At 30.6% G+C, this 18,556-nt stretch overlaps 3 protein-coding genes across 3 annotated transcripts; 2 read left to right on the forward strand and 1 right to left on the reverse strand.

Annotated features, from left to right (window-relative positions):
• Nucleotides 1–4,912: 4,912 nt before the first annotated feature.
• Nucleotides 4,913–14,728, forward strand: EIN_528160 (hypothetical protein; the record flags this gene model as incomplete). Its single annotated transcript, XM_004253500.1, has 1 exon — nucleotides 4,913–14,728. One exon carries the CDS (start codon nucleotides 4,913–4,915, stop codon nucleotides 14,726–14,728), a length of 9,816 nt encoding a protein of 3,271 aa, XP_004253548.1.
• Nucleotides 14,729–14,834: 106 nt separating this feature from the next.
• On the forward strand, nucleotides 14,835–15,878 carry EIN_528170 (serine/threonine protein kinase Nek7, putative; the record flags this gene model as incomplete). Its single annotated transcript, XM_004253501.1, has 1 exon — nucleotides 14,835–15,878. The coding sequence occupies one exon, from the start codon at nucleotides 14,835–14,837 to the stop codon at nucleotides 15,876–15,878; it is 1,044 nt and encodes a 347-aa protein (XP_004253549.1).
• A 403-nt stretch (nucleotides 15,879–16,281) lies between these two features.
• Nucleotides 16,282–18,036, reverse strand: EIN_528180 (hypothetical protein; the record flags this gene model as incomplete). Its single annotated transcript, XM_004253502.1, has 1 exon — nucleotides 16,282–18,036. The coding sequence occupies one exon, from the start codon at nucleotides 18,034–18,036 to the stop codon at nucleotides 16,282–16,284; it is 1,755 nt and encodes a 584-aa protein (XP_004253550.1).
• Between the last annotated feature and the right edge of the window lie 520 nt (nucleotides 18,037–18,556).

Here is an 18,556-nt window from a genome sequence, read left to right on the forward strand (position 1 = left end):
AAACCGCAGAAAAGTCGCTTTGAAAATCTACGTGATTTGTCGTTTTTTCTTCAATTTCTAACACATATACACCATAGGCTAAAATTTTTATACCTTTTCAAAGTTGCTATAAAAATGCAAACTTTGTCATGATAACGTAAAAGATATTTATAACTAAGAACGCGATTTTTTTTCGCAACAACACACAAAAGTACGACAAGGAGTTAAACATAATTTGTGTTTGTTTCATCATCTTTTTTTCTTGAATTATAAAATCAATTGGGTGTAATTTGTGTAATAAATGCGTCGTCCATATTGATTGCGACCAATAAAAAAACATCGCAACACCGTGTTTTTCACATCATCGTTCTGCGAGTCCACTGAAGGCAAAAGTACTTCCAAACAAAGCGATAATGCATTTTTCTCAATGACAGTCAAATATTTTTAGTCAGCTTATTATTATTAGTTTGATTTTTAGTTTAAAAACTAATAGATACTATTTTAATTATTTAACAAATAAAAAAATTCAACAAAGTACATGTTCTGAATACTCAACAACACAAACAAATTCTATTTACTATGGGTGGAAAACTGATTTGTAACTCAAGTTTATCTGGTTCTAAAAGTTGATATTTTCAGTAAATAATATCAACATAAACTGCAATGTAATCGACTGATTTTTAAACACATCGAGTTTAAAAAGTAGTGTTTACGAATTTCTTCAATGATTTCGAGAAATAAAACAGAACAACAAATGTATAATAAGACGTAGTGAATTAACAACAAATCATTTAATATAAAACTTGCTTATTTTTATTTTTTTATTTCTCAGAACTTATTAAGTTATTTAATTATTTTGATAATTTAATAATATAGTTTATTTTACTATATTTAAAATATGAAAATATAAGTAGTCAATTCCCGAAAAAATAAATGAATATTGTAATACACTTTTAACAAGAAGTGTTTTTTCAAGTGTTAATACAAATTGTAAACAAGAATATTTATTTTTAGTATACATTTAAACATGTTTGTCTTAAGAGTGTTAACGTGATACGACGTATTCACACAGAAATGGTGAATCCCTGTGGATTAAATTATTTTGTGTGGATAGCCTTCTATTTTTTTGTCGAAAAAATTCAAATATCCGTTTTAAACCATATGTTATGATTTTTAAAATTAATAATTGTTATTTATGATCATTTATGGGACAAAAATGATACACAAACATGAATACTCCCATAAGGAGTATTTCCAATATTTGCAATAATTTCATAGTAAAAAAACGCTATTTTCAGCCTTTTTTTGGAGTGGTAAAATAAGAATAGATCAAAATGAACAAATAAAATAACTAACAAAATTTACGTGTATTATCCCGTTTATTTGATATATGTAACACTATTTTTTTCGTTTTTTTAATTGAAAAAATATTTTAAAAGTGATTTATGGGATTTAAATTTGGGAAAATTCCCGTTTTTTGCATTTAAAAATATTTATTTAAATATCAATTAACAATTATATTATTTTTTCGTCAATCGTGGCTCAAAAATGCATTAATTATCACTTTTTACTAATAGTATTGTAATTTATATAAACACTCCATTGGTTTATTATTTTAATAATAATATTTGGGAATTGAAATATGTTAAATAATGACTTTTAGTTGGCGCAAATTATACGTATAAAGAAGGGTTTTACATCCTAAATAATGTTCTGGTTTTGTTGAAAATGTTAAAGACAAGGTTTTATGTCTAAACTAAACTATTAATTAATAACAATAAATTATATCAAAATAGTACATTATTAATCAACATAAAAATGACAGAATAATCACAATACAAATTCTATTAACATAGTTGAATAAAATGTAATTTTTACTATAAAAACGTTAAAAAGTTAAATGGCAAATTACCACATTGTAACAATAAGTTATTTTTTATGTTATTAAATAATCATAACAATACATATTAATTAAAATAAAAACATACAGCAAATACCAACAAAAACCATCAAAAAATACAAGTCATGTTACTTATTTTGAACAACATGTAATAATAAAGATTGTCTATCTATATTTACCATCCACACCTTTTCAACCTATCCACAGTTAACTATGCGTTAGTATTTTATGACAAATTATATATTATTTTATAAATTATTCAATTTCAATAATTTTATTGATTACATATAGTTTATACAATTAGTTAAATAAACTAAAGTTAATTAATAAAAAACTTTAGTCTTAAAATTTTTAACAAAATTGTTTTTTTTCGCGGCAAATTCATTTAAATGGTAAAAGTAAAAGATGACTTTGACTAAAAATAAAAACTGTTTTTTCTGTTTTAACTTTCAAAAAAATCAGGTTTTTACGAATTCGGTCCAAAAAACCTATTTTTTTGTAAACTCTTAGGCAAATTTTATATCAATTACAACATAAATGTGTAAGATTTCCAAAGCCATCCACAAAAAAGTGGTCTATCACGTTAACACTCTTTAAGAGTTTTATCGAATAATTTATTTAACAAACAATCTCATTCAAAATTAAAATTAAGACAAATAATTTTAATTTTGAATAGTAATAATAATTAAAAAATTGTTAACAAAGTTATATAATATTAAATGTAAACTGTGGTTCAAAAGTCGGTATCGCCGTATTTTTAAAACTCCCTAAAGTTCTTTTTTATTTTTTATTTTTTTTAAAAACAAAAAAAACAAAATATTAAATTTACAGACTTAATTTTGAAAAAAATAGCAATTTTGTTCAATTATTTTTGTACAATATCGGGAATTTATCGGAATATTAGCCAACCATTTCCAAAAAACAAGATCCCATTATTTGATTTGACCTCAACTCGATACTTTTCAACACAGAATCGACAATGTTGGCAAAATTATTTAACAATAAACACATTTGTAAATTTAGATAATGTTGTTTATGTCATTATGTAACTAAATATTAGTTTAGTTAATTTTATTTTAAATTAAGTTAATCATGTTTTTTTCTTCTTTGGAAAAAAAAGATGATAATATAAAGAGTTCTTCAAAAGACCAAAACATAAATCAAAGCATATATATTCAAAAATGAATTATTGTCGTTACAACACCACCAGTATATTAATATTATGCAATACTTTCGCGCGTGTTATATATTTTATTAATTATAAATAAAAACTTGACTTTAAAAAATTTTGGCATTTATTTCATCAATTTTATATAATAAAATGCACTTTTGGGATCATTCACTTGTTTTTTTTGAAACTAAAATCCCTTTATTTTAACACGCTCAAAACAGAAACGTAATAATAATAAGTTTTTATTTTTTTTACCTAAACCCTTTTTTTGCCTTCATACACAAAACAAATTTTTGAAATTTTTTATTTTTTTATAAACTCAAATTTGAATTGTATATTTTATAGTCACACAAATAAACATGAATGAGTTTATTTGTGTGAAACAAGAGCAAAGCATTAGAAAGAAAAATGGGGTCTAATGATGGTTTGATATTTTTGGTTGTTTTTTATATAAAAAGTATATTGTCATTTGATTATGACGATATTGGTGTTTATATTGTCGTTATATTTATTAATGTGACTATTTGACATTGTTTGTTATGAAGTGGATTGATGATGTTGCGTATATTATTAAACGTTGTAACACAATAAAGCGATATGAAATTTCGTCCAAAAAGATTATTTTTGATAAATCTTAGGTAATTGAGTTCTCATTTGTTAATTATTTTAAGTAAAATAAAACTGACTATTGGCCAGTTTGGGTTTGAAAAAGGTTTTTGAATAAAAAAATAATAAAAAATGATTTGGACAATTTCCTTTTTACTTATTTTTCTTCTTAAAAAAAGTTTTGGGTTGTGAAAGTGTTAAAATAAATATGAATTTTTAATGCTTAAAAATTTTTTAAGTAAATAATGTTTTTTAACGACTTTTTTAATTTTTTACTTAAATAAATAATCGAAATTTATTACAAAAAACTCATTCTCAAAATTAATAAAAAAATAAACTCAAAAATTTGAAACACCACAGTACAGTCTTTTTAAAACCAGTTCCCTATTTAATAGTTATAACAATTATTTATTTTTAAAATAAACACAGTTTTTATAACAAATTTGTCTTTTAAATTTTAAATAAGTGTCCATTTATTATTTCATAAAAAATGAATTAAGTTTAATAATCAAATAAATAAAACAATTTAAAGTTTATATAACAACACACTTTATAATTAACATTTTATTTATAAAATCATTCAAATCATTCTCAAAAAAATTGTTTTTTAGTTTATATGTGATTATAATTGGTATGCATGTTTTTTTTTCGAATATCAACTTTTCAGTTTATCATTAATTAATGAATTTATTTTAATACATAATTTTTTGACAGTTTTTTGTTTATTGTTTTTGCAAAATAAATTCTTTTGATAAAAAAATAAAAGAATGGCTAGATATATTATTTAATTATTTAACTAATTAATATGATATCAATAGTTGTAGGGTTTAAAATTCTCAACAATTTTATTTATTATTGTTTACATACAAATAACAATTAACATTTTTGTTTTATAAAATAGCATTTAATTAAAATTATTTAATCTTCATATGTATAATTTTTAGTTTTATTTGTTTTTGTATCAATATGACATAAATATTTACTATTAAATCGGGTTTTGTTTATTTTTAATATTTAAATTGAATTCCATTTATTTACATAACTACCCTTATTTTTTTGTTTTACGAATTTTTATAGTTTTAACACGTCTTCAAATGTCGTTTTTTATTTTTTTCTATTTATTTTTAATTGCTCTAAACACCAAAAACATTTCTTACAAGAAATCAAAGATAAAGCACTTCTTTTATTATTATATTTTAAATATGATTAAATTTAACACAATTTAAATTGTTACACCCAACTGATAAATACAAAATATGCTCTTTTTATTGAGCTTGGTTTATCTGAGTTCTGCTTTGAGACAGTGCTACATAGAAGATCTTTTTTATGGTAGTTGTATTAAATATTACGACAGAGAAAATTCGACTGATTGTGACCCCAATTTGGTCATTACAATTGGTACGAATATATGCGACTATGGTTTCACCAACCACGACATTTTCACGTCAGTTACAATGGTAAAAGCCGTTTCAATAGGTCAGATGGCTTTTAGTGGATGCGCCAAATTAACTTCCGCGACATTTGGACCTTCACTCAATTCTTTAGGAATGAAAGCTTTTTTTGGGACAAAACTGACTTCCTTCGACCTTCTAAATGTTGTTAAAATTTCGAATTCTGTTTTTGAGTCTGTGGCGACTTTATCAAGTGTTACTGGAGGACGTCAACTTGAATATGTTGGTGACAGGGCTTTCTTTTTTTGTCCCATTAACGCGATATGTTTAGATGAGAACGCCATCAGTTATTGTCCCAAGTTGACTTATATAGGAGACGAAGCCTTTTACCAAACTGGATTGAGGACTTTCAAATTGTCTCCACTTCACAATTTAGTATTGGGGACATCAATCTTTGAATCCACACAATATTTGACCACTTTTGATATGAGTGGGCAGACCATAATAGCAGATAAGATGTTTCAGTCAAGTAGTATCACAAAGCTTATCGGCTCTGAAAATGTGAATTTCATTGAAAGCGAATCTTTTTTGAACGCAATGGTGTTGACTCAACTGTCTGTGGGAGAACTCCTTTCACTTAAAGATGGCTTGGAATCCATCACAACGATATTTTATCATGGACTCCATGAACCAATAGTACAAAGTGGCGTTTCCGTCTCGACAGACAAGAACGTTTTTGTGGGCGACAATTACACAGCCTCGAAATTTCTTGGGATGCAACCAACAACAGTTTCGTGTACAAGAAATCAATACTTTGACATTAATACAAAGACATGTATGAATTGTCAAACCGGGTATTACAGTTATGATGGGGTGAATAGCGAATGTTTAATAAAAGTTTCTAATTGTAGTGCTTTTTCTGGATGTGCAGAGAATGAATGTACCGATTATCAGTGTTTAAAATGTGCCACTGGCAACTACTTTTCTGTTGAATCTCGGAGTTGTGTAACTACCTGTGATGAAGTCAATGGGTACTTACTCTTACAAGACGGTATTTCGTGTGTCAAATGTTCTGAAAATTGCAATACGTGTTCTGAATCATTACAAGATTTTCCATCAATAAAATATCCATGCTTAACATGTCAAGATGGGTACTTAAAAACGAGTAAAGGGTCTTGTGTATCAGAATGTCCCACATCATCAAACCAAGGTTATATGAATGGAACCACGTGTTATTTATGTAACGAAACATACAATGGTTGTCAAACATGTGATTTCACGGGTACTTGTACAAGTTGTGAACCGAACTGGATTGATACAGATAAGTGTGTTGAAGGGTGTGGAAGTGGGTATAGAGCATTAGATACATTGAAATGTGTGGCTTCATGTGATTCGACCAAATATTATATTGATGAAGAAAAGCACATTTGTTTTTTAAAACCAGTAAATTGTTTGGAATATGAAAACAATATATATAGAGGAATCACTATAAACTGTAAAAAATGCAACACGCCATATTACCTCACTTCAGATACCAAAGCATGTGTTATTGAATGTGACTCGTCTCAGTATATCATAACAGAAACAAGTGAAAATACCTTTGCCCAGTGTAATATATGCACTGATGGAAACTGCTCAACGTGTACTGAAACAAACAAAGAAGTATGTACACAATGTAATACTGGGTATTATCTCCAAGACTTATCTGGAATTTTTTCGTGTGTAAATACATGTGACCCCGATAGGTACACTTCAAAAATCACAAGTGGAGTGCCTATATGTACTGATTGTATTGTAGAAAATTGTGCAAATTGTACAATACAAACATGCTATGAATGTGATGTTGGGTATTATTTATTGAATAATGTTTGTAATTCATGTGCTTCACTCTTTCCAAATTGTCAAATTTGTAGTTCAAATTCGTGTAGTCAGTGTTCGGAGGGGTTTAATTTTGATTATATTTCAAACACATGTAAACATTCATGCAACGATCTTTCATGTGATAGTTGTCCAGATGATGCTGCTATATGTGAAAAGTGTTTGGATCGTTACGGATTTGTGAATGGAGTTTGTGAGTATTGTGGAATTGATTGTTTAGAATGCAATGAAAACAAATGTTCAAATTGTAGTAATCGTTGTTACTTGGATTTAGTAACGTCAACATGCATTTCTTGTGTCGCTTATTGCAACAAATGTACCAACACTACGTGGTGTGATGAATGTTATTCGGATCAATATAATACGTATATTTATAATCCATATGAAAACAAATGTGTTGTGTGTGGGTCGGGGTATTTCATGGAAGACTCTTTTTGTTTCAATTGTGTACCAAATTGCATCACTTGTACTACAACAACAAAATGTCAAAAATGCGCGTCTGGGTATTATTTATCCAACATCACTCAGACTTGTATTGCGTGTTCAGTGAATTTGTGCTCCACGTGTATAAATGATGTGTGTGACACATGTGAACCAGGCTATTATTTATTAAACAATTTGTGTGATCGTTGTAATATCAGATTTGTTGATTGTGAAAATTGTACTAAGGATCAGTGTATAAATTGTTCATATGGGTACGGATTAAATGTAAGATCAGGTCTTTGTAAGCCATGTTATCAGATGTTTGACAAGTGCTTAAATTGTTTTAGCAATGGGAGTTATTGTTATTCGTGTGTCGAAGGTTATGAACCTTCAGAAGATGGTCAAAGTTGTGTAAAATGTCCTAAAAATTGCTTAAGATGTGAAAGAGGAATTTGTACTGAGTGTGACACACAAAATTCAGAACTGCAAACTGATGGAACCTGCAAAATGACATGCAGTGAAGAAAATTGTGCATATTGTTATAATTCGAAATGTACGCGTTGTAATGAAGGATTTCAACTTGAAACACAATCTGTATGTACTCCTTGTTCTTCAATTAATGAAAATTGCACAATGTGTATGGACAATGAGTGTCGTTTATGTAAAGAAGGGCAATACCTTAGTGGTACAAATTGTCTTGAATGTCCATCTAATTGTAAAACATGTAGTGATTCACAAACGTGTACAACGTGTCCCATTGGGTCTTCGATAATTAATGGAACATGTGGAACATGTGAAGGTGCTGGTAAATACATTGATAATGACAACGCGTGTCAAAATTGCAAAACAAACTGCTTAGAATGCACTTCAGAAGAAAACTGCCATTCATGTGACAGTGCTTATATTTTGACTGCATCTCATAGTGATTGTATAACATGTAACACAGAAAACTGTGCAACTTGTGTTGATAAAAAATGTGTTCAATGTAACAGTGAATATTATTTAAATGGGGACCAATGTACTTTATGTCTCACTAAATATCCACACTGTAAAACGTGCAATTCAAGCACTTGTTTATCGTGTTCGTCCTCATTTGTATATGACTATGAACTTTCTACATGTCATGAATGTGGCGAGATAAACAAAAATTGTTCAAATTGTATAGATGGCATATGTGTGAATTGTACCAGTGGTTTCCATTTGACTAATAATTATTGTTCTGCGTGTTCTGCGTTTGGTAAGTGTGCCAAATGCAACGAAGCTTTTTGTGAATTTTGTCAAACAGGGTACAAACTTATTCAAGGAAATTGTGTTGACCGTTGTAATGATGAATTTTGTATAACATGTGAAGAAGACGTTTCCAAATGTGAGCAATGCAAAGACGGTTATTACCTTCAGAACAACAATTGCAGTTCATGTCCACTCAAATGCAACAAATGCACAACCAGCGATTCATGCGAAGAGTGTGAAATCGGTCATTTCTATTCTGCTGCACTCAAATCGTGTGTTTTATGTAGTGATTTATATTATTTATGTGAAACATGTGACGACACCAAATGCACCAAATGTCAAGATGAATATATACTCAACTCGAGTGCTTCATGTGTTGAATGTAGTACTTTCTATCCATATTGTAATAATTGTACTAATAATAAGTGTGCACTTTGTGAATCGGGATATGGTCTTTTCAATAATAAATGTAACAGCTGTTCGTACATAGAGAATTGTATTGATTGCAATGCAATAGGTTGTACATTGTGTGCAGAAAGTTACAAATTAGAAAACGAACTTTGTATTTTAAATTGTACTGATGAAAATTGTGTTACGTGTAATACGACTGACATCTGCACATCATGTAAAGAAGGATTTTCCGTTGTGAATAATTTGTGCTTTAATTGTTCAGAGCACACCAGTGGCTGTTTGACTTGTAATGAGACAAACTGTTTATCATGTATTGAAGGAACCTTTTTAACTGAATCAGAAATATGTGCGAATTGTATAACAAATTGTTCTATATGTCATAATACAAATGAATGTGATAAATGCCGTATGAATTTATTATATCATCCCGACATCAAAGAATGTGGTGTATGTCCTTCCGATGGGTACACCGCAGTTGGAGAAACGTGTTACAAATGCCCAAGTAATTGTTCTGTGTGTTCAGAAGGAATGTGTGAAGAGTGTATGCCTGGATACACACTATTAGATAGTGGTTGTGAATTGTGTTCGAATGTATACACTGGATGCTTAGAATGTGTCAACAACAACTGTTTAGCATGTGCTGAAAAGAATTACTACGATTCGACAACACGAGAATGTGTATCATGTTCTTTATTCTCAGAACAATGCGATGAGTGTGATGAAGATAATTGTACCAAATGCCAAGATGGATATGGAGTTAATGAAAGAGGTTGTATACAATGTGAAAGTAATTGTGTTCAATGTGATAATGGCGAGTGTCAAATATGCAATGGGACATACACTCCATATGAAAGTTCGTGTTATGATTGCTCTAAATTTGAATTATGTGAACAGTGTAACAGCACAAACTGTATAATGTGTGTTAATGGAGAAAGTCCAGTTGACTCAAAGTGTTATAATTGCTCAGGATATACAAATTGTGCCAATTGTGATGCAACAAAGTGCATTTCTTGTCAACAAAATTATTATTTAGAAAACGATAATTGCAAACTGTGTTCGACTAAATATGAAGGATGTTCACTTTGTGACTTAAATACATGTAAAGAGTGTGCAGAAGGATATTTCATGACTGAAACTGGCATATGTAGTCATTGTGTAACCAATTGTGCGAAATGTACAAACACAACAAATTGTGAGACTTGTGCAGAAGGGTTTATGGTTATTGGAAATGCATGTGGAACGTGTGCATCTTATGGTGAATGTTCTCAATGTAATTCCGAGCAATGTGTAATATGTAAAAGTGGATATTTCAATAACAACGGATATTGCTACAGATGTGTCGAAAACTGTTTAGACTGTATTAATAACAACACATGCACAAAATGTTCTGCAGATTTGAAGTTCAAAGAAGACGAGAAGAATTGCACTGAATGTCCTACAAACACAAATTACTTTGTTGATGAGAAGAACACGTGTAAAAAGTGCAAATCTGAGTGTACAAAATGTACAACACTTGATAAATGCAGTGAGTGCATTACTGGGTACTTCGTTGACTCAACAAATCACTGCATTGATTGTGTAACTAAAGGTTGTTTAACTTGTGATGCGACAAAATGTTTAAGTTGTGCATTAGGAGAAGTTGTTGACTCACTTGGAAAGTGCTCAATTTGTTCCGTTGCGACTAACAATGCAAATTGTGTTAAATGTCACAACGAAGGAAGTTCGGTTGTATGTGATGCGTGCAAAGATGGCTTTTTCATGGATGATACAAAGACGAAATGTATAACATGTGACCGATGTGGAGATTTGGGGTGTCAAATAGCAACACAGAAATGCTACAATTGTGAGAACTCAACCGACATTTTAATTAACGGAATTTGCAAAGAAATGGGTACTTGTAAGACTCGAGGAGACAATGGGAAGTGCGCCGAGTGTATAAACAACTACATATTAGTAGGTAGCAAATGTGTTCAAATAACAACAGAAACATCAAATGTTGTTATGTACAATGGAAAGACGATATTAGCCAGTGATGTGAATTGTTCTGCAATTGATTCGACCAAGAAAGTGTGTACTTTGTGTGACGAGGACTATTATTTAAATGAAGGGGTGTGTATGCAATGTACAGACATTTACGACAGTTGTATATCCTGTGGGTATATGAAAATAGAGAACTACAAACAGGTGATATGCAGTACATGCAGTGTAGGCTATTACCCCGAAATTTACTGCAAGCAATGTACTGACATGAATGGATGCAAAATGTGTGTTAACTATTTGAACGAAAATGAGACATCAACAAAGAATTGCACTAAATGTCTTGACCTCTACGAAATGGAAAATGGAAGGTGCAAATTACTTGAAAATTGTATAGAAGCCGTGAGTGGACGATGCACTCTGTGTGAAAAGAATTATTTGGTCTCGAATGGGAAGTGTGTGCCTTGTGGGGAAGTAGTCATTGGGTGTATTGAATCATCAAACGAGAAGTGCACATCATGTGACGAAATGTATTATTTGGACTCCACTGGATTGTGTCGAATTTGTGATTTGGATAATTGCAGAAAGTGTTCTCCTGAAGGCAGATGTGCTGAATGCAACACAAATACAACAATAAGTACAACAGCGCCATATTGTCGATTGTGTTCAACTCTTAATAATTGTCAATTGTGTAATAACAAGGAAGTCCTCTCGTGTACAATATGTGAGTCAAATTACTATATCAAAAACAAGAAGTGTACATCTTGCACTTCAATTTCAAAGTGTGAAGTGTGCAACTTGATTGGACAATGTACCAAATGTGAAAATGGGTATTTCCCAAAGAACAGAATGTGTGTTGTATGCTCGACTCTTTCAAATTGCGCAACTTGCAAACAGTCTGAAGGCGTCTGTTTAACTTGCTCAAGTGGGTATTACATAGATAACTCGGTTTGTAAGTCATGCTCTGAAATATACACAAATTCACTTGAATGCACTTTTGAGAAGGTTACAAAATGTGAGGTCGGGTACTTCATTAAAAACAACAGATGCGCCTCGTGTTCTGCCATTCCATATTGCACTGTGTGTACAGACGAAAACACATGTACGTCATGTAAAACACCATACAATTTGTTTAACAATAGCACTTCTGGGAAGATTGAATGTTCTAAAAATTGCGGAATTAACAAATGCAACACGTGTACTGTCGATGGAGTATGCTCAAACTGTGATGCTCCTTACACATTAGATACAACTAAAAATACATGCGAGTTATGTTGGAGCGTACAAAATAATTGTGCGAAGTGTTCGCAGACTTCAAATGAGTGTCAACTTTGCGAATCAGATGAGTATTATTTGGACGCACAAAATACATGTAAGCCATGTTCTGTTATACCCCATTGTATAGTCTGCACTTCAGGTACTCAATGTTACGAGTGTGACGATGGCTATGGTGTCGACACAAATGGAAATTGCAAATTACTGACTTCTGGTGTGTTATTGGACAACACTTTGAAACAAAGAAAAAATAAAAAATCACAGAAGAAAGGGTGTGACAGCAAATCAATAACCGTTGCAGGCGAGTGCGTTTCAATTGGAAATGACGAATATAAAAAGTCAGAGAGTGTAGCCAAAAAATGTTCCAAAAAGTTCTTTGGGTGCTATTCATGTGAATATTCACCGGACGATGGTACGTTCAACAGACAGCAATTAAAGTGTACAAGATGCCAAACTGGCATGGCTTTTGAGTCTTCTGAGTACATGAAATGTGTCACCATTAAAGTTGGTGAGATGGTGGATGATAAGAATATCAAAGTCAAGTGTATGGAAGGGTGCTCGATGTGTACAACATCGACCAACTGTATCTACACGGATGACTCTACTCACACTGCTCGAAACGAAATACTTAACAATTACTCAAACCACAAATTCTGTCAAAAGTATATCAATTATATTGGGTGTAGCGAGTGCTCAAATACTATAACATCAACTGGTATTTGCAATAACAACGATAGAAATAATGAATGTTCCTTTATGAAAGAGAACAATGGTGAGTATGAGTGTATGGGGTATATAGAAGCTACAAAAACAACACAAAATGTGAAAACTGCTGATGTCAATTGTCTGCAAACAGTCAGCGGCCGTTGCGTAAGATGTTCTGAAGGCAACTACTTATCAAAAGACTCGCCACCAAAGTGTCTGAGTTGCATTGAAAATTGTTCGAATTGTACTGCAGCAAACGACTGCAATTTGTGTAAAAGTGGATATGTGTGGAACATCAATAAGTGTGAAAGTGTCTTAAATTGTGTTGAAAAAACCTTCAAAGGATGTGCCAAATGTGTCGATTCCTATTACTTAAAAGAAGGAAAATGTTACAAATTGACTGACAGTAATTGCAAGTCTGCTCTTATAACTACAACACAGAGCATTGTGTGTAACTTGTGTATTAACAATTATATTTTAGACAATGGAAAATGCGTTGAAAAGTCCACAAAAAGTTGTTCAGTTGTTGATCCAAAGACATCGCAATGCAGTGAATGCTCTGTTGGATTTATGATCGACAAATCAAAGAGTTGTTCTAAGATTTTAACTTCACTTTGTAGTTACTCTTCGCGATATGAGTGCTTGAAATGCACTACACAAAATCGACTTGGGAAGGTCAAAGGCGATTCCGTGTGTGCAGCTTCTATATCAAATTCGTTCTGTCTTGAAAATACAAACACTGGATGTTCCAAGTGTAATGACGGCTTCTATGTTCATGGAAAAGAGTGTCGTCCGTGTGACACCAAATGTGGTAAATGCTCTTTATCTGCAGACAATTGTTTGACGTGTGCATTTGGATATTACTATGACTATACTACAAGTGATTGTCTGTATGTCGGTGAACTTGCTGAGAAGTGTAAAACGTTCCTTCCGAGTGGTGTAGATTGTGCTGCATGTAAAGATGGATATCTTCTAGTGAATATGGATTGTGTGAAATGTGAAGAAAAGTGTGGAAGTTGTGTGTCTACGATATCCAATTGTGTGAAGTGTAATGTCACAGGAGGGTACTTTGAAGACATTGAAATGTCAACTCCAGACGAGAAGAAGTGTATTATAAACACGATATTAGAACACTGTGTAGTGTCTTCCGATTTTGGATGTGGTACATGTGAAGACAAGTATTATCCCAATGAATACAACAAATGTACCAAATGTGAAGATACCTGTGCAACATGTTCAAATGGGAAGACGTGCACTGCGTGTGTAGATCAATATGTCTTGATATCAAAAACGTCTCAATGCACAAAATGGGACTCAATAACTAATTGTAAGTCATATGATACTCAAACACATAAATGTGCAGAGTGCAGTGGAAGCAACAAAGTTGGACCAAATGGAGATGAATGCGTTCACAAGACTAATGTACTTGCCATAGTACTTCCAATCATATTTGCTATAATACTTATTGTAGTTATCATCATAGCTATTGGGTGTGTGCTATTCTACATTCATTACAAGAAAGAAGAGAAGCTTCGTAACTCTTTAGTTAACGAATTCTTAGTGAGTGACCTAAAGACTAAAGGCACTGAATTTGTGTACCTTGGCGATAACAAAGACCGCATTATGTGTTCAACAAAAGTTCTTATATTTGAAAATGAAATTCCAGTGCAAAAAGACAGTGAAAAGAAGTTCTATGTTGGCAACGACAGAGCTTCGATGTTAAAATTCCAATTCACAACACAAAATGATGAAGACAAATATGAAAGTGAGTGTAGCCCCTGACATACCTGTTAATATTAAGAAAAATAGAGCAGTTGAATTTACATTAATAGTTCATCCTTTATGTACCATTACAAAAACGGTGGATATCACCTGTTCCGTCTTAAATATGAGTAAAGGCAAAATAACAGAGATCAAAATTCCAGTCAAATTTGCATCAGAAGAGTCAATGGCGCTTGATCCAGACGACTTAAAGAAAGACAAGAAATTAGGAGAAGGGTCTTTTGGAATTGTATATAAAGGGTCTTACAGAGGAAACGATGTTGCTATCAAAGAGATGAAGGAGATGGTTGTTGCCAAATTGGGAGTTAAAAGTTCAACGACAAACAACACTCTTTCTGGCACTAACAGAGGAAATACAGCAAGAGACAAAACAAAAAATACGACCAAAAATAACACGACAGGCAACTTGTCAGCAACAGTCAGAGACAAAACTGCTGCTGAGAAACAGATGGATAAGAAGATGGACGAATTTAAAAAGGAAGTTGCGATGTTGGCCAAATTTGTGAGTCCGTATGTCATTCGATTCTATGGAGCGTCGTTTATACCAAATAGAATATGTATGGTCACTGAATTAGCTAAATATGGCAGTCTACAAGACTTAATGAAACACAAAAAGGCCGATGAAGTTATACTAAAAATGCGAATTAAATTGATATTAGACACTGCTAAGGGAATTCAATATTTACACGCAAATAACACTCTTCACAGAGATATTAAATCGGATAACACACTTGTCGTATCACTGGACTTTAATGATGAAGTCAATGGAAAATTGACTGATTTTGGAGCGTCAAGAAACATTAACAGTCTTTGTGATAACATGATGTATACAAAGGGTATTGGAACGCCAAAGTACATGGCGCCTGAAATCACAAACGTTGAAAAATATTCACTTGCGGCTGATGTGTATTCATTCGCTATTACAACTTTGGAGTGCTTGACTTGGAAAGACCCATTCGATGAAAAGTTGTTCCCATACAGTTGGGATATCACTAATTTGATTTCAAGTGGAAAACGACCACAAATCGAATTGGAAGATGAAGAACACAAAGCTCTCATTGAAGAAATGTGGAAACAAGACCCAAGAGAAAGACCTGATATGGATGTTGTAGTGGAAAAGTTGAAACAGATATACAACAAAGCGAATTGAATATACTATTTTTATAATTAATATTTTCTAATAAAATTACCATTAATTATTAGTTAAATTATATTAAATAAATATATATACATACTATAATATTAATATAATATTATAATATTATTAATATATTATTAATAGATTATTATATAATAATTTCATTATATTATTATATTATTATATTTTCTATATTATTAGATTATTTTATAATTGATATTTTTTAATAAATATTACCATTAATAATTAGCTAAATTTTATTATAATAATATTATAATATTATCACAGTATTATTATCTAATAATTTTATTATAATATTATTATAATATTATTATATATTTATAATTTTATATTATTATATTTTGCCCAAGTTAAAAAAACAATAAATATAACAAAAAAAACAATAAAATCACATTTAATTTTTCAATGTATAAACAGCGAATTTTTGAATTTTAAAAGTCGAGTTATTTTGTTCTCCACATATTCCAACTTTCCGTCCATCATAGTCGAAAGCATTCATCTTACAGCTGCACCACAATTCTTGTTGTTTATTTTTCCTCATCATTATAATGTCGCCATCACCAACATTGAATAAAGAATTGCTGTCTTTTTTATCAATTTTAAACGCAAATTTATTTAGATTTGGTCTAATTAAATACCTATCGAATTTTTCTCGACCTTTTTCTTTCAATTTGAATACAAAACATTTTTGATCCATAAAGAACGTGTTGCTGTCTGTTATCTTTCGAGTTAAATAAACACCAAATCGGTTCTTTTCAAAGTCTTCGATACAAATGATAAAACCAGTTATAGTTCTCATAGCTTCAAAGAATTCAGTCGACCCCAAATCAGTGGAATTTATTTCAGAGTCAAATACAACACTTTCAACGTTCTTTGCGCACCATTTATAAATTTGTTTCATATCACTTGTTGTTAAAAATTTGTCAACAGTAAGACTTTTCTGTCTTATTTCCTGTTTTTGTTCTTTCAAATAATTTCTTGTGACTTTTTGTTGTTGGACTACTTGAATTTTCTTTATCAAAATTTGTGGTTTTTTATTTTCAACAAGTCGGTGGTCATGAGATTTTTTCAAATCAATTTTTTTAAAGTCGTTTTCTTGTTTTGGTTCTTTTTTATACCAAGGCAAATTTAATAAGTGTTTGCTTTGATTGTCATCACTTTTTCTTTCTTGTACTTCTTGTATTATATGATGACACGTTTCAATAACTTTTGTTTGTTCAAAAACATTTTTTGGTATTTCTTTGTTTTGATTCAATTGTTCTTCTTGTTGTTCTCCATCGACTTTTTTAGTGTCACTTACTTGAGAAGTATTAATATCTTTTTTACTATTATTTTCCATACTAATTTGCGGTTTAATTTGTTTCTTTTTTGAGCATTGATAACACCCAATTTCGATTTTTTTAATGACTTTTGGTGGTTCATTATTTGTGAGTAAATCTTTTGGATGTAATAAAACGTCGTTTTCAATGCAATTTTTGATTGGCATTTCTTCTTCTTCCATTTTAATGTTTTTCTGCATCACTTCATTAAATTGATCATTTGCTTTATTTTCGTATTCTGTTTTTATCAATTGCACAACTTTGGGTTTCAAGGTCGTTGGCATTTCCATTTCCGTTGCTATTGTTCGACTTTGAAAATGAGTTGAGTCAAACACCATATTATTCAATGGAAAGATCGAGTTGATCATTTGTGAAGACAAAAATGTGTTCCTTTGTTGGAACTCTTCGTTTAACGCCGCTTTTCGAAATTGGTTCGTCTTAAGTTCATTTTCAAAGTTTTGTTTGTTTTTATCAATTAATATTTGAATCACGTTGTTGTGATAGTTCTTGAGGAAATATCCGTCTTCTTCAATTTGCTTTTGAAAATTATTTAATAACTCAGAAAAGTCCAATAAAGCAGCCAAAGTCGTTTTTATTAAATTTTCAAAACTAACGACTATTTGAGAGTTCTTCTTTTGATTATATATACATTCATTTAATATTTTTATTGAACTACTATAATCTGTAAATCGTATTGCTTGTGGAATTGTAAGGGATTGCATACTATCGTATTGTGTCGAGAGCATTTCTAGGGACATTAAGTGTGTCTGAATATCGTGCAAACTTTGTTTCATATGCTTTATCAACTCTTCTTTTCTATTTAAAAACATTGTTTTGTATTTTAAAGTTGTTGATTTAAATTACAATGTTTAAGATGAATATAATATTCATCTTTTTAATAGTTTATAGTAATTTATTGGGTTTAATTAATACAAAAATATTATCAATGATCCGCTATTATAGTTGGAATTTTTAAAAAGTTGTATGGAATAGTAGAAAATTATGATTTATTTATTAGTTTTATTTATTATTTACATACTAAATTTAATAATTCTAAAATTCTAGTATCAGTTTAATTTTTTAAAATAACAGTTTTTAAATATTAAAACTGTTATTAATTATTTTTAATTTTATTAATAATAATTGTCATATTTTTAAATTATACAGGAGTGGAAAAAAGCTGTAGTGAAAACCAAAAATTATAGTAAATTAATAGTATTTAACTATATCATATAGTAAATTTTTAGATTTATTGCTTTTATTCGATTGGTTACAATTACAAAAATAATTCGGCAATTCCAAATGGCAAATTCTATAAGAATAATTTTATTATTGCCAAATTTATAGATT

Source organism: Entamoeba invadens (genome assembly GCF_000330505.1).
Source record: "Entamoeba invadens IP1 unplaced genomic scaffold scaff_1105074726145, whole genome shotgun sequence".
NCBI classification, from domain to species: domain Eukaryota; phylum Evosea; order Mastigamoebida; family Endamoebidae; genus Entamoeba; species Entamoeba invadens.